The sequence below is a fragment of the Miniopterus schreibersii genome (genome assembly GCF_964146895.1).
Source record: "Miniopterus schreibersii genome assembly, chromosome: 7".
Taxonomy (NCBI): Eukaryota; Metazoa; Chordata; class Mammalia; order Chiroptera; family Miniopteridae; genus Miniopterus; species Miniopterus schreibersii.
In genome coordinates, this window is record NC_138108.1 from 21,840,934 (window position 1) to 21,864,064 (window position 23,131).

Here is a 23,131-nt window from a genome sequence, read left to right on the forward strand (position 1 = left end):
TTAACAATGAATTTGTGTTACTTTTATGACAAGAAAAAACTATCTTTAAAAAGTTAGTAACATGGAGAAGTGAGTTTGATATAATCGTGAAAGAGAAAAAACACAAATTTATCAAAATATTGATGATTCCAATCATCTAAAAAATACATGCATAGAAAAACACTAAAATAGTTATTTTCTTTTAGGCTATGAGATAATGAATATGTTATTTATTTTTTCCTCTTTATGCTTTTGTATATTTCCCACAATGAGCTTGTGTTACTTTTATGATTAGGGAGGAAAAAAATCTATTGAAAAGTATGCCCTTTTTGAAACAGAGCAACCTTATGAAATTTTAACCCCCTCATGCTCTTATCAATATTATATCAAGTTTATGTATATCAGAAACCACCTTCACCCAGATGCCCCCTGAACCCCAAGTACTTAAAATTCTAATACCAAAAGAAAATAAAAAGGGCCAGGTAAATAGCTAGTGGGATATATGTCATGACCCAGTTTATCATAAGTATTCAATGTAAATATAAAGATGACAGACTAAAATTAATATGAAATTTTTCCAACGTTTAAAATTTTTTATTTTTAAAACAGAAATGAGAAATATTCCTTTGGTATATATTTTATTTCTTTTTTTTGGAAACCTAGCACAATGCTAATACTTGGTAGTTATTCAGTAGGTGTTTGATGAATTAGTGGGTTAGAAGAGTAACAGAAAATGATTTTTAAATAACTTAAAAAAATGACTTTCCTAAACTGTAAATCCTAAAATGCACATGTATAAATAGTCTGTGCAAGCAGGATAGCTCCTAGCTGCACTAAATATAGATATGAGCAATGCCTTCTAATATAAGCTATGTATAAATACTTTAAAAGGAAACCTTGTAATTGATACCAAGTCATAAACATTAGGAAGAAATAATTAGCTGACTCACAAAACTGAAAGTAGAATAAATCATAAATATTTTGGAATAAAAAAATTAAAATACTGATAACATATTATTTAGTTATCACACAAATAATTCCTATATTCCTTGCAAGTATAGAAAATAATGTAAAAGAATTGACAAACCTGCAAATTACCCCTTTCAATAAATCCTAGAAGCAACTGGATTTGAATTTGAGAGAGCTTTACCCATAATGGACTTTCAGAATAGCAAACTGACAGAGAGTCGAAGAGCAGCATCATATCCTCTAAAAGCTATTGCAAAGGAAAAATTGAAAAGGAAAAACATTTAGTTCTTTAATTTACTGATGATGACTTTTCCCCAACACTAATACAAATCATAAGCATTTCAAAACTAGTTCAATGTACAGTTAGTAAAAGTCAAAAGATTTATCCTAGTAGCAAGCTAACAAAATCTGTGACTATCACATCTTATCCATGGTTATTTGCATCTGATTAAATATCAATACTCAGAAAAGAGGGGATACAAAATTTCTTTGTTTAAATAAAGTCCTTCATTACCAAAGAAATGATTTCAAAGAGATATTACTATACCTTCTCATTCCACGTGTTTGAATTAACTAGTCCCTCAGACTGCAGAAAGTCCTGTATGATCAACATGAGTCGGAAGGCGTTTTCAGCAGTTACTGGATTAGTTTTTGCTTCTCTGTTTTCTGTGACTGCCCATTCTAACATCTTCTGCAGCAAACTAAGTGTAAAATAAAGTCCTCTTAAAACCATTTTAAACTTAGAAAAATAGTAGGACATTTTTTTAAAGTTATTATTAAATAAGACTGTATCTCCAAAGATACACTATCTCTGGCAGGCATAATAAAACACTTGGATAGAATTTAATAACAATGAAGCAATTTTTTCATCTTTGGAGTATCTTTTTAACTAATTTTAGAGAGGAGAGGAAGGAAGAGGAGGGAGACAGAAATATCCATGTGAGAGAGAAACATCGATCAGTTAACTCCAGCACGTACCCCAATCAGGGATCGCACCAGCAACCTGGAAATGTGCCCTGATTGGGAATCAAACCCATGACCCTGTGGTGCATGGGCTGATGCTCCAACCAACTGAGCCAGACTGGCGAGGGCTGGAGAATCTATTTTAATATACCTAATACTAAATGGCAAAGTAAAAGTTATCTGTTGACTATTAAAAAGTTATGAAAATAATTCACATTCAAATCTCCATGAAATACTTAAAAGTTTCTTTAAAGCTGAAATTGGAAAGGTTAGAAAAGGGAGTCTTATTATGCCTTATAGCGGGTCAAGCTCTGTGGAAAAACAAAGAAGTAAATCTCTCCTAGTGTGCTACTGTTAGTGTTCTATCTTATGCAGTGAACTCAATGCTTTAGAGAAGTAATTTTCATGAAAACACTACTCTCCTCCCTTAGCATTCAAACACTTAAATATAGACAAGCCCATAGAACACAAGCACCAAGTGCTTAGATACTACAGAAAACAATTTTTTGTTACACGTTTTTATTAATTTCAGAGAGAGGAAGGGAGAGAGAGACAGAAACACCAATGATGAGAGAGTCACTCTTTGGCTGTCTTCTGGACACCCTCTGCCGGGGATCAAGCCCACAACCAGGGCATGTGCCCTAACCGGGAATTGAACCTCGATCTCCTAGATCATAGGTCAGTGCTCAACTGCTGAGCCATGCCAGCCAGGCTACAGAAAACAATTTAAACAAGGAATATATAATGTCTTAAAACCCAAGTTAATTTAAGATTTAGCCCTAGCTGGTTTTGCTCAGTGGTTAGAGCATCGGCCTGTGGACTTAAGGGTCTCGGGTTTGGTTCCGATCCAGGGCGCATACCTCGGTTACAGGTTCGATTTCCACCCTGGTTGGGGTGCATGCCGGAGGCAACCAATCGATGTCTCTCTCTCACATTGATGTTTCTCTCTCTCTCTTACTTCCACTCTCTCTCTGAAAAGCAATGGAAAAAATATCTTCATGTGAGGATAAACAAAACAAAACAACAAAAAAAGATTTGTCTCTTCACATTGGAGCTAGTTTTGGATTTCTCTCTAGATCCTAATAAAATGGCAACAGACAGAAAAGGGGCTAAAAACAAAGTTTTTCTCTGCATCCACTGAATACAGGATAAATGTTCAATAAAAAGTTTTAGACTCCTGCGCACTCCAAGAAGAGAGGGGGAGTAACCAACCCAATGCTTACATTAGTTTTATTTCATCTGATGGTCGAAGTAGCTCACTGGATATTCCTGATTTAGTTAGTGCCGAAAACACTTGTCCCCGTTCAATCCAAGTACTATCATCAGACTTTTCTAGTCCTTTACACATTACATAGATCAAAATATTTGTCAGTAATTGAAGAAGCTCCTCCTCACACCTCTATAAAAAATATAAAGTAATATTAAATTACTGGAGGGAGGGGGTGTTAAAAGCACATAAGAACCATCACATATACTGACTGTAATCCTTTAACATATTAAAGTGTCTGGATGAACTTGGAACTTTACTAGTAGGTCCTACAGAGATACAAGGATGACTAAGACACTGCCTGTGTTCTCAAGACACACATAATTTAGTGACTTACAGGCTTCTAATATCTTAGGTCATGAGACTTAGAACATGAATATAAAATGAAATTGTTAATTACACATTTCTAAGGATTAGAAGTATTTAATAAACATATAAAAATAAAAATAGTATTTGGACAAATAAGGTATTTTACCTCTTGGCTTTCAAGTAAAGAGAAGTCATCACTAAAGCCCGTATCATTTGTGATGCTGCTTTCTTTGTCAGATTGCACAGAAAATGATTTAGAAGACTCTATCGGGGATGGCGTGCTAGGCAAGCTATCTGGCATTTGACTGCCACTGTCACTCAGTTCACATGAGTCAATTCCACTGAGATCTAAACTCAAATGTGAAGGGTTATTGTGCCAGAATTCTTCCTGATTCTCTGATTTGAAAGACAATTCTCCCAAAGAGCTATCTTCTTGAAATAATGGTGTGTTTGAATCTAGAGAGTGTCTATCCTCCAAACTCCACTGATCAGAAGACACATTAGCTGAGGCAAAAGAGCTGATTTTTTCATCATCTGTCTTTTCATCAAAGTTCCTCCTGATATCTTCAGATGATATATTTTTATCATTGTCTTTCATTAAAACAGCCCTATTGTGCTTATGAAGAGTATTTCCATTTTCAAAATTTGCTTTAACAAAAAGCCTAATGAAAGTGTCTTGCCAACCCACTTGTTGAGATATTTGATGTGCTGCATCTGGCTGGGACTGTAAAATCTGTAAAATCTGCAAAGAGATTAAGAACACAAAATTCATCAAAAAGTACACAGTACTTGACATAAAAAACAATTTCTTTTCAGTTATTTTAATGACAAAGTAACTTAATGGGAAATGTTCAGAGGATATACTTTCAAAAGATTATGTTTTTGTTTTTTTAAAATATGTCTTTATTGATTTCAGAGAGAGGAAGGGAGAGGGAGAGAGAGATAGAAACATCAATAATGAGAGAGTCACTAATCAGCTGCCTCCTGCATGCCCTCCACTGGGGGTCAAGCCTGAAATCCGGGCATGTGCCCTGACAGAGAATTGAACCTCAATCTCCTGGACTATAGGTCGGTGCTCAACTGCTGAACTACACCGGCCAGGCAAAAGATTATGTTTTTAACTGGACTAGAAACTATTTGGAGAGCAAACATTATGTTTGTAACTAATCCACATATTCCATTACAAAGTAAGGATGTACTCAAATATGTGCTGAAAGATAAAGGAAAAAAGATAAATGATCCTCCACATGTCAACACACTCATGTTATTAATTTAATTTGGTTAGAGAGAAAATACAAATAGAATGAAGGTATATTTAAAATGTAATAAAGTTATATCCTCTTAACTAAATACTTCCCATGAGACTACTACATGTTTAGCAAATATTGAACATCTACGTAGCAGGCACAGTTCTCGTACTAGGGTTAGGGGAGTAGACAGGACACACAAGACTCTTGGACAGAACCTAAGTGCCCAAAAATAGTGTTTGCCCATCTCATTTTTTTCCCCAGACAAAGTTGATGGTTGTTTTTGTGAAAACATTTTTTCCATTCACTCTATAATGTGCAAACAAAACAAAAACAAAACTTTAATTCCAAAAAACACCCTAATTCCAATAAAATGGAAGCTGCTATTTAAATAGAATAAGAAATTGAAATTAAAGAGTAGACACTGACATGGTAAAGTGTATGATCTCCACTACCCAACTGATTTCAGATTTTTGGGGAATAAAATAAGTTCTCAAACACTGTCAAATTTAGTTAAGATCTTTAAGACATTTTTAACACAAAGCCAATGAACTTCTACATAGGTGAAAAGAACTCTGGCTCCTGGCATTTAGAGCATCTCTTTTATCAGAATTTCTAACTCTGAGAGGTTTCATAGCAGGAGATGAATAATGTTGGTAGGAACTTCAATATTAATAGTTCTAATGTACACTGATGCTGATACAGAAAGTAATGAGGCACAATGACATGTGAAGTTTCTTTCTTCATTAATGCTATCAATCAGTGAGCTCCCATTATTCTATAGGTGCAGTACACCAATTCTTTTTTCTTCCAGATTAAGTTTTGCTTAGATAAAAACTAGGTTGCATGGACAGCTGTTTTTAATTGCACACTGAAAGGAAAGGATTAATTCACATGACCTGCTTCAAGGACAATATGGCAAAATTCATCAAAATGTAAACTCTAAATACCCTTTGATACAGAAATTCCATTTCACGGATTATGTCCTACAGATGTATCACCACAAAGAGATAAAGATATATGCAAAAAAATGTTCTTAATAGAAGTTTATTAACATGAAAACAAGAGGAAACAACCTAAATGTCCATCAACAAGGAAGCAGATAATACTTTACAGAATAGTCAAAAAGTGAAAAATTATGTAGCCATAAAAGAGAAAGATATATATCCACATTTACTGATGGAAAAATACTGTGAGATAATCAGGGAAAGAAAGAAAAAAAAGCAAGGAAGCAAATTAAATACCAGTGGAGTAGAGAGGTTAGAATCTCAAGGAATAACTAGTTGTTGACTTAGTTAAAGGTTAAATGGGTGCACTGAAGGCAAATCATTGTTGGAATAGTCATAAATAGATTATAGAAAATTCTTTCCACAAAGTTCAAGTTTCAGAAACTTTAAAATACAGTAAATGAATTAGAAATGGCCACAATCATTGCAAGTTCTTAATAAAGAAACTATTCTCTGGTTATAAATGTTTGACTCTGAAAGGGCATATTTCCAGGACCCCATGTAGGGCTAAGAAAAATAAATTCATATGTTGACTGCTTGTAAGTACATGAAGTTAATTCACCTCAAAAAAGGAAACTATAAAATCATGTCATTTATAAAATAATAGATATTAAAACTTATATCTGGTGCAAAGTACTCCATCTAAAAGTTATTCACAGTATAATGACACTGCTATTTTTAAAGTCTATCTTTAAAAGTTTACTAACCTTTCTGCAGATGACCACTCTGACATTTATGTATGTTCTGTGAGATATATATACCACAGATAACAGATCTTTGAAATTAATAGCAGGATCTGTGGTGGGGAAAAACAAAAAATTAAAATTAAATTCCAGAGATAACCAAAGAAAGAAGTGTAAGTAATTAGTTATATAAATGCTGAAACAATTGTTTCATTTTAAATAGAAAGTACAGATATGTTTAAATTTTATGAAGACAATAGGTTTAGAATGTTTGACGTCTTCCTGAGTAAACTGTAAATAATTACACTTTTCTTTTGATTGCCTGAACATACTGTCCATACTACTTGATCTCATACTATTATCTTTTTAAGTACGTTTTGTCTTATCAACAAAATGGTAAACCACTCAAGACAATCACTTTATCTTACAGCACGATATAAATTTTACAGTTTTTAGTATGTACTAAAAAAAAGGTTTATAAGAAAAAGAATATCTGAAATTACTTTTAATTTTGCCTTTAAGAATTTAAGCTCCATAAAGAAAAAAGATAAAGTATTTTGCACACATTTTCTCTAGTGTCCTTTTCTTGTTATAGAGACTCAGTTATTTACTAATCACTCAGTCAATAAACATTAACTAAAGGCCTACAAAGTAAGGCCCTGTGTTAGTCCTAGGAAGAAAATAAAAGACAAAGGTACATAAGAAACAGTACCCAAGGGAAGCCTTGCTGAATCAAGTAACAGGTAATTTACAAAGCAACTTGAGGAAGGAAGGAAAAAGGACCTCAGGAAAAAAAAATTGAGAAGCATCAAACAGAATTATGCTGCTATGAAAAACATTTCTTAAAAATAATCAATATTGCCCTGGCTGGGTGGCTCAATTGGTTGGAGCATCATCCCCGTACACACTGATGTTTGTTTGTTTCTCTCTATCTCTCTTCCCTCCCCCCACCTAAAAAAATCAATAAAAATATATCCACGGATGAGGACTAAAAAAATATTTTTAAAAAATCATCGGTATCATCAGCCTCAGTCATACCTGTATTTATGATCTGATTGGTGAGGTTTTTGATCAGAGAAGTATTAACAGGCGCTTCATTGAGAAGGAGTCCCAATCCTGAGTAGCCAACTTCTCTGAGTCGAATACGTTGTTTACTTCGTTCATAAACATTCGTGCATTTCAACATTTGTTCCATAACCTGGTCACAACAGTAACAGAGTCTTCTCAATATAGAGAACTAAGAACAATTAGTCACTTAGGTTAATATTGAATAAAATATTAGTGTAATATGTTTTCTGTAGCATAATTTTACTTCTTAAGTATTAAAAAAAACAAAACAAAAAACCACCACCACCACACAGCACTAATAGGGAGGAGTGCTCCATATCGTACTCATTCAAAAATAAATTTAAAAATAAATGAGACTAAAACACATCTGTATTAGAATAATTAATATGTTGAAAATTATAGTTTACAGTTATTTCTTGTCAGATGAAAGGGATAATTTTTCTTTTAATGGCTAAGGGTGTAGGTGGAAACAAACCCTGTAGTTTGTAAGAGATACAAAGATGTGTTCTGAAAGATCTAGGTACTTCTAGATCAACCTAGAAATCCATTCATGTAACAGTTATTAAAATATTTTTTAATAATGAAGAAACAGTTTGTGAAGCAACCAATCCATATGCTAAAATGGGTGAATAAATTAGCAACCCCATACTTCTTGGAGATCAACATTTTTCAAAGTGAGATACTAAGACCACATATGGAAAGGTTAATCCTGAAAATAATATCATGAAAAATCCCTCAGAGGCCATTTTTGAAGAAATAACATTTAATCTCCATAAAGGAACACTTATATGGTCCAATGCTTTAAAGAGTGGCCTCAGGGGTCACCATAACCAATACGCAAGAGACTATGTCAGACCATTTTTAGTGCACCTTTGTTTTCTAAAGTTTAGGGATCTCAAACATAGGCAATCCAAATATGACCCCATAAGTAGACTTTATAATGTAACACTAATGCTGTAAGAGGAAACAACTGTTATAAGGCAATTAAGCATAATAAACAGGAGAATAAATAAGGAAAAAAAGACTGCATTCAGCAGTAGAAATATAACTAACTCCTCCGTTTTTAGTTAACAAAAAAGGTAGAGTGGGTGGCTTCAGCAAAAGTTCAGAGTTTGGGATATTATAGATAGTTTGATAAAATACATTCTACATCCTTTGACAAGGAAGCCTCAGTTTCTTCATCTGTAAAATGGGGATGAAAATAATATCCACTTCATAAAGTTGTTGCAAGTGCCTGACAATAGTTGAGTGCTACATGAGGTTAGTCATGATCTGCCACATAGACCTGTCATAAGTCAAAGTGGAGATGAGAGATTTTATATTGAGGATGATATGACAAAATACATTATCCACTGAAATGTACTAAATATAATTAGTTTTTTAATATGCAAATAACAAAACCACGAAAAATATATACCGAAACAAATGTGACAATTTATAGATAGAAGTAGATATGAAAAAAGAATTTATATTCATAGAACATACATATTCCAAGTAAATTCATATACCCTAACGGCCCCAAAATATAAAGACATTTAAAAAATGTACCTTAAAAAAAAAAGTACCTTAAAAATGATTTCCTTCAGTCTGTCAGAGTACTTCTGATTTAAGAGCAGGGCATAAAGTATGTCAGCACTTCCTGGTTCAAACAGCAATAAGAAAAGCTGACCTCTAGTTGGGCTGGTACGCAGAAGACTAAAGAGTATATCCAAAATTCCAACGAGCTTTTAAAATTAAACAGGACAAAACAAAAAACCACATTCATTATGGAAGCCAAATGAAATCATAAACCACAACCAGTTATTTAAATCCTACATACCCTAATATTCTAGCTTAACTCAACTATTTGATGTCTTCTGACCTGTGCCTTTCACTCCATTATGCTTTTGGTTTATTACATTTCCTTTGGTATATCTTCTCACTACTATATTTACCTGCTGAACTATACCTATCCCGTTTTGTCCACATGGAAAGCAATCTCTTCCATAAAGCCTTTCCTGGTCTCAACATGTAATACTCTGCTATGAAAACCTCATAGGACTTTGTGTCTCTCAGACAGATGTTACCATACTCTTTGTTTGTTTGTTTATTTCATAATTATTTATAAACTTCTCTTATTCACCCCTGCTTCCATTAAGCTAAAAGTAAAAATGATAACTGATTCATCAATGTAAACCTACAATGCTGGTATGATATATTTTAAGTTTTCAATAAATAATTCTTTGAATTCACTAAGGAAATATCATTGGCAATTAATTATAGCAGGTGACAATAGAGCTATCAAAAAATAAGATGGCTACTCATTCTAAATAATAAGCTTTTGAAGTAGTCCAACCATACAGGAAAACTGGCAAAGTTAACTTATCTATATAATACTAATTATAAAGTCATGTAATCATTGAGTAAACAATGAGTATTTCATTATACAGGGAAAAATTTTGAATCAACATAAATTAAAGCTGCTCAAATTTGGTGTTGAGAGTGATATACAGAAAGAGCACAGAAACAACAGTAAATACACTCAGTTCTTCTAATCCCAGGTTTATCAGCTGTGTGACTTTTTAAGTTAAGTCACCTAATCTCTCTGAACATATATATTTGCAAATGTACAAGTGGGAAGAGTAATTCCCAGTCTGTATATTTTATACCAGTGGTTCTCAAATTCTACCATGCGCCATAATCGCCTGGAGAGCTTGATTCAGCAGTATATTTTCATTTCTAAAAAGTTCCCAAGTAAAGCTGGTCAGGAACTATACATTGAGAACCACTGTGTTAAAGAATAGTTCTGAGCTATAAATAAATAATGTATATAAAAGTATTTAAAAACAGAAATACATTTACAATTTACTTTATGTAAAGTTTTTATGAACCTATGTTATGTTAAAATTCATGTTAGAAATCTGCCCAGTAACTCTGGTGATAGGTAAATATACATTATGTGACCTATGAAAATAGGCTCAGAATTGCCAGACAAAGCAACCATTCCACATCCTACTTCCTAGTTTATTAAAATATTTTATTACACTGCCATCTAATTTATTAAACTTTCAGTTAGGAGATAAATTTTACTTCTTTAACTGCATAATATTGTATGTGATACTATAAGCATTTTACTCTTAAAATATGTTTATTATACATGTATAAGTTTAAAAGATGATGATATAGCAACTTAAATATTAAAAAGAAAAATTAGATTATCTTGGTCATAATACCTGTTCTTCTTCATTAATAGCAGCTATGTAACCCATAATACTTTGTATCTCTTCATGAGTTCCACCTTTGCACAGAAAATATTTAATTAGTCCATACAAAGAAGTCCTTATTGTTCGAATATCATCTAGACACAGCTCATTATATTTACAATCACTCCTGAAAAAGAAAGGAAAAATGCAAGAATTTAAAATTTTTATATTTGTGTATTTTTTATATAAAAAATTCATATTTAAAAAAGATATTTCTGCCCTGACTGGTGTGCTTAGTGGTTATAGCATTGGCCCATGCACAGAAGGGTTCCAGGTTCCATTCCTAGTCAAGGATACATACCTTGGTTGCAGGCTCAATCCCTGGCCCTGGTCAGGCATGTATGGGAGGCAACCAATCAATGTGTCTCTCTCACACTGATGTGTCTCTCTCCCTTTTTTTCTCTCTCTCCCACTCCCTCCCTTCCACTATCTCTAAAAATCAATGGAAAAAATAAATAAATTAAAAAGATGTTTCCCATGTAATTATTAGAATTCATAATATGTTATTAACCAATGAACCCCAATAAATTTAATTTTTTTAAAAAAATTCATGGTATCTTTGGCTTTTTCTACACAGGAAACCTTTGAAGTTAGGCTTTTCAATGACAAAAATATAAATGTACATCTTATGTAGCACTCACTATGTGGCAGACACAGTTCTAAGTGCTTTATACATTATTAACTCATTTAATTTAATCTTCAACACAATCATCAGATGTCTCAGTTTTATTATATCTTGTCACAGAACAGGAAACTTAAACACAAAAAAGTTGAGTAAGTTGCCTATGGTTAGTCAATTAATGAAACGAAAGATTCAAACCTATCATTTTGACCTCTACATTATCCTGCCTCTCTGAAGTTAAAAGGGTATTAGAATTGCTGGAAAATAAACAATCTAAACATTCCAATCAAGTAGCAGGCAGAAAATATCAAACTGAGAAGGTGTAAGAACATCATACCCATAATAAATCCTAAGTGTATCTAGTAGAAACTGCACACCATACTTCTTTCGGAAAACTCTCCTGCTGTCTTTGATGATGGTAGAAAGATACTGTATATGACCTAAAACAGAAAGTTCACTCTTAAATGATACACCTAATATAAAGTCACATTATGTAGTTCTAAATTTCTAAAACAACTATAAAATTTTATCTAATAGTCTGCTCTCACCGATTCGAAAGGGAAAATCTCCACGGTTCCAAATACGGAAGTCGAAGAGTAAATACTGATACATTTGTTGCAGGAGCTGCATATTTTTTTCTAATGATACTTGTTCAATTAGTAATTGAATTGCCATCAATACATTAACATCCATCAAGGTGCTTGGCACCTGAAATCCAAACAGAAAAGGGTTCTGTAAAATTCAGCTTAAATAACTGTCATTAAGCTATAATTTTTTCAGAACACCTACTAAATATAAAATTTAAATAAATTAAAAATTAAATATAAAAATCTTGATTAGAAAATGTAAACAACTTAAAACATTAATTTTTCTGAAGTAATGATAGAACATATTTTCCTAATGTTATAAACTGATAAAAATCGCAAATAACAAAGCTAATAAACAAGGTCCCGTTATGTTAATTATTGTATATAAGGTGATTAAATGGTTCTTAAAATCTACTTGTGAAATAAATTATATCCATTAATATACAGTGTAATATTTTTTTTAAAATACTTATTAGGAAGAAAAATTTCAACACTAACTGCTAATTACCATCATCAGCCACATCTACATGTTAGACTAGCTCACCTTCTGAAGTAAGGCACCAAGAGTGGCAACTCCACGGGAGTGAATAAGATTGTCCTGGTTAATAGGATGCCTTTGAAGAAAGTGTTTCACAATCAAGATAAATGTTGCAACTAAACTTCTCTCTAGTCTTGACTCTGTGGAATTGTGAACATGTCATTAATTATCGTAATTACTCTAATCACTTTTATATCATATTTTCTATATCATAATGAGCATTGTAACATACAAAGAATCTGGTTAAGAAATCTGCCTCCAAAGATCACTTATAAAATACAAATATCAGAGAAACCAACAACTGCATACTGTATGCTTATATGCACATGTAAATATTTCCTCTACCATAAATTTAACAATGTTGTCATATTTTCACTAAGAGGATAAACTAAGAATAAGAGTAAAACTAACAATTTAAGTTTTTTGACCAAAGAATTATAAACTTTCTGAACTACATTAGTAAAATTAGGGATGGGCTGCTTCAGCTATAAATGGTTAAGTTTCTTCTTAATAGTGGCAAGACATTTTAATCTATTTTTCAATTAATTCTCCAATTTTTCAATGACTACTTTGTATTAATTTCATCTTAATACCTGATGTCTTTGTAGAGGCTGATACCGTAACCCACTCTCCTTCTACAGGTGTTATCAACTCAGAAACTGTTCTTTCACTCATCCCTTCAGGAATCTGTCCACTGAAGAGGCTGATTTGTTCCAGTAGAGGAAAGAGTACATTTAACCCACCTATGCAGTTTATTACGTCCTGAAAAAGAAAATTACAATTTTTTAATCTTTAAAACAAGGGCAATTTTATCATTTAATATCTACACAGCATGTATGAGGTTATACTTTACTAAATCTTTAGGCATTGTATGGGATAGTCTATGCTAAAGGAACCCTTCTATGGGCACATGCTTTAAAGAGCAGTCTCAGAGGGCACCATAATCAATAATCAACAGAGACTAAGCCCGACCATTTTTACTGCACCTTTGTTTTCCAAAGTTCAGGAATTCCAAACAGGCAGTCTAAACATGACCCAGTAAGGTGAGTTTATAATGCAACGCTGATGATGTGAGAGAAAACGGTCACAAGGTAATTAGGCATCAAGAACAGAATAAATAAAGAAAAAAGTTAAAACATATTTGGCAGAAGTACGACTGGCTCCTCTACTTTTAGTTAACAAAATATTCAATATCCTTTGACGTGTTACTAATTTCTCTGCCTCAGTTTCTTCACCTCTAAAATGATATTGATTCCCACTCTGTACAGGTGGTACAAGGGTGAAGTAAGCTAATACGTTAAAAGTGCCTGGTGCCTGACACAGTTAGTCTACATAACGTCAGCTATTACTAACTGCTAAAATGCTCTCAACTGCCATGGAGGCCCAGCTTAAGTCTGTAAGCAACCTCTTCATATTTACAAGCCTTGTAAAACCAACCTTACGAGTGACAGCAAAAGTTAACTTATAAATTGGTAAACACATCATAAATTTTACTCTGGTAACAGATAAGAAGTGTTCTTATCTGTTCTTATGGCCAAAGAGAAAAAAGATTGATACCACACAAGTAATGAGTTTAATACTAACTGATGGGTTCATTTTTACACAGGAAGAATTATCCTAATGATTTGTTCTATCGAAAGAATAAGCATATTCAATTGGTGTTAAAGTAACTAGAAGGGGTTGAAATCTGCAACATAGTTTTAGGGATTAAATACCTTAACAAGTGGAACAATTAACTAAGACAGTATATTTTTCTCACGAAAATTGTTAAGCTGATGGTATAGTTTAAAAACTAAATTTCAAGCATATCAGACATTCAACTACTTATTTGTTCATCCTTCAAACTGTGTATCTTGCCTACAAACATTTCAGTGGTGACTTATTATTAAAACCAATCTGGTGGTGCTTAAAAGATAAATCCTTCTAAAGGATCAGTAAACTTATATGTTACCTGCCATTTATCATTAACTTACCTTAATGTCCCAGTTCACTACTTTGTTTCCCGTTAACCTTCCATGCAAACAATTAGTAGATAAATCAAGACAGATTGAATTTTTGCAGGCCTAAAAATAAATTTAAAAATGGCAAACAACTAAGCACAATGAAGACAAAACATAACTTTAACTATAGATGGAATATTTCACCATAATTTTAAAAGGTATATAGTATAGTCAATGACAAGATACCTACAATATTAAGTTTAGTATTATTATTCTCTGACTGTTTCTTAAAAGAACCAGAGACTAGATTATAAAGTACCCATCAAATGCAGGTCACTGCTGCTTGTCATCTGACAGAAGAGCTATAGCTAGAACTTACCACTTACCAACCACAGTTTTAAATTTTTTCTCTTTTAAACCAATATATTCAAGAAGATGTTTTTGACTTTCTAAAAATGTTAATAATTGGGAAATTTAGGTGAAGAGTATACAGGATTTCACCTTCCCATTCTTTCAAATTCTCTCAAGGTTTGAACTGAGTCAAAATAAAAAGTTAGGGGGAAATACCAACTGATAAATTTTATTAGGTTAAATGTAACAGATGAGTATTCAAAGTAATACATTATGGCCATATACTAGCAAGCTAAACTAGGAAAAAAGTTCTATAACGTATAATCTCACATAGCATTTTCTGGGTCAATGTAACATTGAATATAATGAATGCAACTGATATTGCTTGTTTATGCCACTTCTTCCTTTTCTTCTTCCCAATTCTACCTTTGATCTTCCTTTACTCAGTTCTTGCTGATCTTTTGTCCACGGAAAAATGACTAAGCATGGTATGCTTATAGGTGGTTGCTTTTTTCTCTTTACTAACTAAACATTTCTTTTTTTTGTTTCGTTTTCAAGCATATTTTAAAAATTAACAAAGCAAATGCTGAGAAAATTCTGGTTTCTCTCTCCTTCCAAAAAAGGAGCAGTCCACAGTTTGGCTCAGTGGTTAGAGCGTCAGCCTGCAGACTGAAGGGTCTAGGGTTTGATTCCAGTCAAGGGCAGGTATCCCAGCTGCAGGCTCGAATCCTGGCCCTGGTCAAGGTGCTTGCAGGAAGCAACCAATCAATGTCTCTCTCTCACATCGATGTTTCCCTCCCTCCCTCTCCCTCTCTTGCTCTCCCTCTCTCCCTTCCAAAAGCAACGGAAAAAAATATCCTCCGGTGAGGATTAAAAAAAAAAGAGAAAAATGTTTAAACAGTTTCATTTACTGAAGTTGATTCATTAATGCAAATTCCCACTACAGCCATTACCATTCACACTATTGGGATGACTAATGATCAGATTTGAACCATAGATGAGAGGCACACCTTCATTTTTAATGCTTCTCAACTTCCTTTGAAAATTAATACTTTTTTAAAATATATCTTTATTGATTTCAGAGAGAAGAAAGGAGAGGCAGAGAGAGAAAAACATCAATGGTGAGAGTCATTGATTGGCTGCCTCCTGCACACTCCCGACTGGGGATCCAGCCCACAACCTTGCATGTGCGTGACCAGGAACTGAACAGCGATATCCTGGATCCTAAGTCGATGCTCAACTGCTGAGCCATGCCCAGCTGGGCAAAAATTAATAATTTTTAATGGCAATTCAAGCCCCTCCTTCTCAATTACCCACTGAAATGACAAAAGAAATTTTAAAAGGAATTCTAGCTCATAGATAGCATCGTTAGTTACAGCTAGATGAACAATCCATGCATGTACTCTGACCTTTGCAGTGTAGTGAAGAAGGACATTACCAGGAAGGTCGGCCATGTCAGACTCTTGAAATTTCCAAGGGCTTAAACAGTTTGGACCTGAAAATTATTTATACACACACACACACACACATATCATTGAACAGATACAGCCTCTTAGGTTCTGTGTAATCAGAACAAAACTTAAAACTGAGCTGTTTCAAGCTACTCATATAACATAGTTAAAATACCCTAGCCAAAATGTACTTTATTTTTACATCGCTTCCAATCTATCCAAAACCTAGGAAAGTTGGGGGCATCAATCTCCACTACAGAAAGGAAATGTATAAAACTAATATCAAATATAACAAAGCTTATCCATTAATTTATCTAATGTAAACCAATTCAAATTTATAAGACAAAATAGCAAAATAATCAATGACATGAATAGATATCACGGAAATGGAATAACAAATGAACAGGAAAAGATTCTTGACTTTACTGGGGGGGGAAAAAAAAATCAAAGAAATACAATTAAAACTGGTTCCATTTTACATAAAAAAATGGAGGAACCAGTACTGACCATTACACCTTAATGAGGCTGTGATGAATCTGGTATACTTATGTATTACTGATAGGGAATGTCAACTGCTACCCCTTTTGGAAGCTGACTGGGTAACATGTGTTGAGAGCCATAACAAGATTCACACACTTTGAATATTTATCCTGGGAGTTTATCAAAAGTAAATACATCAAAATAAGAAAAAACTAATAAGTACAATTGACCATATTTAATATTTGAAGTTTATATCAATATTAAATATTATACACAGCCTAAGTAAATCATGAATTATGAACCCAATATAATATGCAGCCATTAAAAATGATCATTATGAACACTATATAACAAATGATTATTTACAAAAGTAGAATTATAAGCAGGGAAAACTGTAAGAACAAAATCCAAACTATAGAGCTGAGGATTACACTAAATGGCTTATTATTAATTTGGAATTTACATAAATTATAAAGCTCAACTTCAAATACTTTGGTGAGTTTTAAAGTAATGAAAAGTTTCTAAACCTCGAAAATTTGGACATTCTCATTCATCTCAAAACTCCCATGTAATCTAAAACAGAAATTTTGACAAATAATAAGCCATTCTGCACAGTTAATATACATGGCTACTTAAAGGCTTAACTCCTGAACAATCTACAAAAACAGATAATTCTGAAAAGTAATTATGACCCAATAATAATCTGTGTATATCTGAGATCACAGCCAAAAGAAAAGAAGTCAAAATAAAAACAGCTCATAATTTTACCTGAGGACTCGTAATCCTACTGCCTTCATGAATTCTTCAGGTATATTAACACATCAATTATAAAAATGACAAGTTTGAAATAAAACTCATGATTTTAGAAGCAGTCATGTAATTTCTTATGAAGATGGGCTTATATTTTGTTTCCTCAATTTATTAAAATCTGTCAAAAGTATTAAGGACTGAACTGCATATCCCCAAAATCTATATGTTGAAGGTATAATCCCCAACGTGACTGTATTTGGAGATAAGGCCTTTAAAGAGGTTATTAAAGTTAACTGATGTCATAAGGGTGAAGCCCTAATCCAATGGGCCCCTTATAAGAAAAGGAAAAGAAACCAGAGATATCTCTCTGCACACATACAGAGAATAGACTCCAAGTGAGGACACAGCCAAGAAGGCAGCCATCTACCAGCAAGGAATAGAGGCCTCACCTGAAATCAAGCATGATGGAAAATTGATCTTGAAATTCTAGGTTCCAGAATTGTAACAGTGTTTAAGCCATCCAATGTGTGGTATTTTGCTATTGCAGTCCTAGCGAACTAATACTAGGCAGTTTTATGGGTCATATTTGAATATTTCCCAAAGTTTTGTTCTATTTATGCCTACCAAAAAGAGTATGGTGTACTACAAAATTAATAATACCACATAATATACTTGAAAGTTGTTAAGAAAGTAGATCTTAAATATTATTAACACATATAAATATGTTAATTATGTGAGGGGACAAAGGCGTTAACTATTATGGCAATCATTTTGCAATACACATGTGTATCAAATCACACTGTATACCTTAAATGTACATATGTTACATGTCAATAACATCTCAATAATGCCAACGGGGGAAAAGTATGGTATGCGGTGGGGTTTTTCTTCCCTTTAAGCTTCAATGAAAACAAATACTCTTTTCAGACTTAAGCAACAGAAAAAACTAAGTTTAATTAAACAGTATGAATGTTAATATACTCACCTGCTAAATATAACGCCTTCACCTGAGGAGGCTGTAGTGCTTCATAGAAGATGATGACAGACCCTAGCTGACCCTCCAGAGATGTGGGACATCCCCATTCACTATCCTGGGTTCCTGCCGATATCAATTTGGTAACCAATTTTGATTTTTCAGTTGTTCCTCCCCAGGATGCTGATGACAGAATTCCACCAAATGATGTCCGATGAGGGGTAATGGGAGAAGAAAAAGGTGGATCTGGGATTTGGGATGGTGGAGGAGTGGTGGTTCTTTGCCCAGCTGAACCAATGCAGCAAGAAATAAAAGGCTAAAAATTAAGGAACAAAACAAATTACACAATTTTAATTAAATCCCTAACCTCAATATTTAAAATGAAACAGTATATAAAATTAAGCAAATAAATACATCTGCTGAATCATGATACGTGTACACATAAGAAAACATTACAGATGATAACCTTTGGCCTAATTGATTTGGATGCATTACTTCTATAACTCACTTTCTATCCTTTAGCAAATTTTGAAATTTTTAATGAGCGTATATTAACAAAAATTTTTTAACAACTTTACTATATTCTAAAATAAGAGAAATCTCCTTTTCCCCCTTCAAATTTATAAACAGAGAATTATACATCAGTATCATAATGCTAATTACAGGTTATCCTGAAATGGTCATTAAGACAAACAGCACAAGAAATTATTAGAATCCTACGACTTGGGAAGTAATCTAATCCATTCCATTACCTTCAGAAAAGGCCCTTTCAAAATTATCCATATACTCTCAAAGAACTTTTACACTAATGTGCTTTAAGAGTCGCCCTAGAAAATAAATCCTGTCTTATACTAACTACAACGTGAAGGTATAAAGTTTCTTCATTATTGTTTCCATTTCAATGGAGAAGGAAACAGGTACACCATAACAATCTGTAAGTACTTTGTATTCTAGGAGAGCTTCATTAAACGATCCTTTGCTCTGCTCTATTCATTTTCTGTGGTTTTCCTTTGGCTGTTGTAAGACTTTAGTTACATTTGTTTCTTCCTTGAATTGTTTTTCTTTATTACATGTTGTCTGACTTCATCTAATGATGACAGGCTAACTGAATTAAATATTAACCTACTGTAACTTAGAATGTAGAAAACATTAAAATTTACAGGCACATATTTAGAAGAGAACCTTCGACATTAAATTGAAAAATTTCAAGAGTTCTCAATCAATTAGTCCTATAAAGAATAGGTTAGATGTGCTTACTTCATTCATGGCAGGAAATCTGAGAGGGGCAGAGACCTTTTGCTGTCCATTGTCGTAGATATAGACAAGGCTCTGACCAAAGGGCCTTTTTCCAGGCATGTGAACAATGGTTACGTTGTGCTGGTAAAGTAAAACATATATTTAAAAAATAGGGAAAATCAAATCAAGTTTTGGGAATGACAGTATTTTCAGAGTATTACTCTATAACTAGTTTATGTGAACAGCAGAACATTTAAATAAAAGCGTAACAAAATGCCGATTATAAAATGACCTTAAAATAACATTTTTTTCTACAGTACTATAAAAGCACTTACGTCTATTCTACAAATCTATACACAACTGTAACACAACATATTTTCTGCATTTTCCAAGTCTATGATTATTCTTTAGAATCAATTTTTTTCTAATGAAAAACATTTTATATTTTAAGAAGAGCAACAGAAATAGTTTTTAACAATTTATGTTCTCATTTCAAGTTGGAATTCAAAGTCAAATTTAATTCTAGAACACTTGAAAGAAACATTTCATTTTAATTTTTTAGCAGAAAAATGATTACTGCTAAATTTACAATGAATGATAAATGGCATTAACCTCCTTATAGATGAACTTCAACATGAACAGAAAGTGAAAATTAATCAACTCTCCAAAAGCAGATGACAACACTTGATGTACATGCACCAAACATGTGCTTTTTAAAGGAAAGAATCAAGAAGTTAAGTGTGATCTCTAAAGCCTTACCCAGAGGGAATCACAGAAACTGTGGTCAGGAAGCATAACTGTTGCATATTCTCTTTTCGTGCACACTGCCACAACCAACATACCTGAATGGGTAATAAAAGCTTCAAAACCCATGCCACTTCCTGTAAAAAAGCTAACAAAAATATATATTATCAGAACTTCTGAAGTCAGTTATTCAGTTTTATCATCACTGAAGCATACAAAGCCATAGTGTCATCATAAGTATCTTTGTCAAACACAGTGTGGCTTACATTCTATTGTGACACGTCAGTCCAATCTTGCTTCAAAGATGATTTTTAAATATTTTTTGGGCATAAGAGTTTAGTAAATTATAAAAGGTAGTCTTATAGGTGGAATTCCATTACTAAACTATAGTAAAGCTATAAACCTTCTAATCTTAAAAATTTGCCCAAATAAGAATCAGAAAACATGAATAAAGGTCTTAAAAATCAAAGACATATTAAAAATTATTACTGAAATAACTAATTTTGGATGTACATACATATAGGATTTCTGGTACTTCATATAATTATATAGCACCTTCAATTGGACAGAGATTACCATTCAAGTTTATTATTCCTTTTTTCTCCATTTTTACAATATTTTTAAGATGGAACTTGTTTCCAAACTAACCTCAGAACTTAAATAGCAAAATATTTAAGATATACAATTAACATTATGAAAGCAACAAAGCATCTATAATTAAACTGTGTATACCCTAAGGATGAAGAAGCTTTAGATAACTTGTATATTTAAAAATTAGATGCTTGAGCTGCATTTGTGCTTCTGAACTCAACCATCTATATAGCACTGTAGCAGAAAGGACTGCTGACACTTTCATTAAAGTTAACTGAGAAATAAAAATTTTTAAAAACAAAAAATAGGTGCTTGGAAAAGCTTTTTTCTTTGTAAGAATCACAGCATATATCCCATGAGAGTAGTCACTTAGATTTCATAACTTGTACTGGTACCTGTACAACTGTTTTCTTTTTCCTCCTTTGTTAGCATTGCCAAGAGTCAACTGATCCAGATCTAGGCAAAACCAAGCATTGAAGGAAAAGGCAGACCCTGGCCATTTCTGTATGGAAGGCACAGAAATTCCTGCCATACTATGAGACAAATTGAAATACTGCAGTGCACTCTCTAGACTTTGTTTTCGGGCCATTGTCAGGATTGCCCGAGTCACAGGAGTAGTATAAGGGTGAATATACTCAGATTCATCCACTCTCAGCAGTCTCAGCAGTCGACGCAATTCTTCTGAGCTCACTGACTGACTCCCCAAGGAACCATGGAGAGCGATCAGGTTCTCCGCACAAGTTCGATGGAGGGAAGAACGGCAATCAAGGGTTTCAATGATTCTAATTCCCATATTTGTATTGACACAAGTAGTTCGACTCTGCCTGTTAATACAACAAATTCTTTTCAGCCAATCAGAGATGAAGATCTGCAGGTCCTGGGATTCTAGCTCAGGAAGCCACCGGATAAGAAGCAAGAGAGGCTGCACATTACTAATGCCCAAAATACCAACTGAAGTGTGGTCACCCTCTACGGCCTGTAAAACAACACAAGAGACAAAAGGTGAGTCACTGTCTCTGATATGGAGATAACAGAACTTATTTTAATAACATTAAAAAACTCACCATATTCATAAGTTCTTTAAGTAGTTCCAGTGATGGCTGACCCAGGGATTTTAATACTTCAAACATATGTGTATAGCCAATTCTTTCTTTAAATACTTCCTAGGGGAAGGAAAATCAACACATGAAAGCACATTTTCAAAGACCAAATTTGCTAGAATATTTTTTAAAATATTGAATAATAACCATTTAAGCTAATTAATATTATAAAGATTATATGAGTTCAACATTTCTGTTTTCTGAAATCACATGTCTTCATCTTAAACTTCATATACCTTCTGGAATACAATGTTACAATAATCTACCAAAATGTAAAATAAAATTAGCAATAGATGTGTATTATAAAATTATTATATTTTACAGGTTAAGTCACATGACACTTCCTTTACTTTCTTCACTTGATTTATAATTAGAGAAGTATTAAGTCAAAACAAAAATGGAAAAAAATAAGGAGAGTTTGGGAATAACAGGAGTCAAATAGCAGCCTCAAAGGACTAAAGAGTCCTGGCAATTTTGAGTAGTGGCCAAAAAAACCCAAAAACTTCCTAGGTAGACTCTATCTAAAGGGTCTGAATTAGCTGGAGCACTGAGTTCACTTTAGTAAGGTCTAAATCATGTATTTTTGAATTAATAAGACACAAAGCCATAAAGTAAAATAGAAAGACAACCAAAAAACCTAGCAATACTAAACTGGTCCAGTAAAGTAAGCAAAAATATATAAAATTAGAAAATCAAAAAGCTTAAACAAAATGAGTAAGACTGGTTGTCTCTGAGGAGAGGAACTAGCCTACTGTGAATCAAGGGTAAAAAGAAAATATTTTCAAAAGGTATTTTTTAAATAATCTTTTTAATTTTAAACTATGCAAGGTATTATATACTATAAAAAATTATCCTGTACAAAGCTTTGAACATCATTTTAGGTTTGAATTTCGTAATACAGTACAAGCACAAATCCATTATACTCATAAGCCAAATTACTTAGAACTTAAATATGATCTTTTTCCTTACAGAAACTGTTATAAATGGAGATTATATTCCCAAGCCAGCCTGTAACAGTTGTAAAAGCCTATTCA

General features: G+C 33.1%; 1 protein-coding gene across 1 annotated transcript in view; it reads right to left on the bottom strand.

The window, feature by feature from the left end:
- The window catches only part of NBEAL1 (neurobeachin like 1), a 114,957-nt gene that overhangs the window by 51,641 nt on the left and 40,185 nt on the right, over positions 1–23,131 (bottom strand). Inside the window, exons 13-31 of the mRNA XM_081143492.1 lie at positions 22,062–22,160; positions 21,393–21,973; positions 20,422–20,554; positions 19,684–19,803; positions 18,439–18,742; positions 16,182–16,267; positions 14,455–14,544; positions 13,075–13,243; positions 12,488–12,621; positions 11,905–12,064; positions 11,694–11,796; positions 10,705–10,861; positions 9,058–9,216; positions 7,463–7,622; positions 6,449–6,537; positions 3,654–4,229; positions 3,135–3,310; positions 1,496–1,649; positions 1,067–1,195 (exon numbers count right to left, since the gene is read on the bottom strand). Of these exons, the coding sequence (XP_080999618.1) occupies positions 1,067–1,195; positions 1,496–1,649; positions 3,135–3,310; positions 3,654–4,229; positions 6,449–6,537; positions 7,463–7,622; positions 9,058–9,216; positions 10,705–10,861; positions 11,694–11,796; positions 11,905–12,064; positions 12,488–12,621; positions 13,075–13,243; positions 14,455–14,544; positions 16,182–16,267; positions 18,439–18,742; positions 19,684–19,803; positions 20,422–20,554; positions 21,393–21,973; positions 22,062–22,160 (3,579 nt within the window). The remainder of the gene's footprint in view (positions 1–1,066; positions 1,196–1,495; positions 1,650–3,134; positions 3,311–3,653; positions 4,230–6,448; positions 6,538–7,462; positions 7,623–9,057; positions 9,217–10,704; positions 10,862–11,693; positions 11,797–11,904; positions 12,065–12,487; positions 12,622–13,074; positions 13,244–14,454; positions 14,545–16,181; positions 16,268–18,438; positions 18,743–19,683; positions 19,804–20,421; positions 20,555–21,392; positions 21,974–22,061; positions 22,161–23,131) is intronic.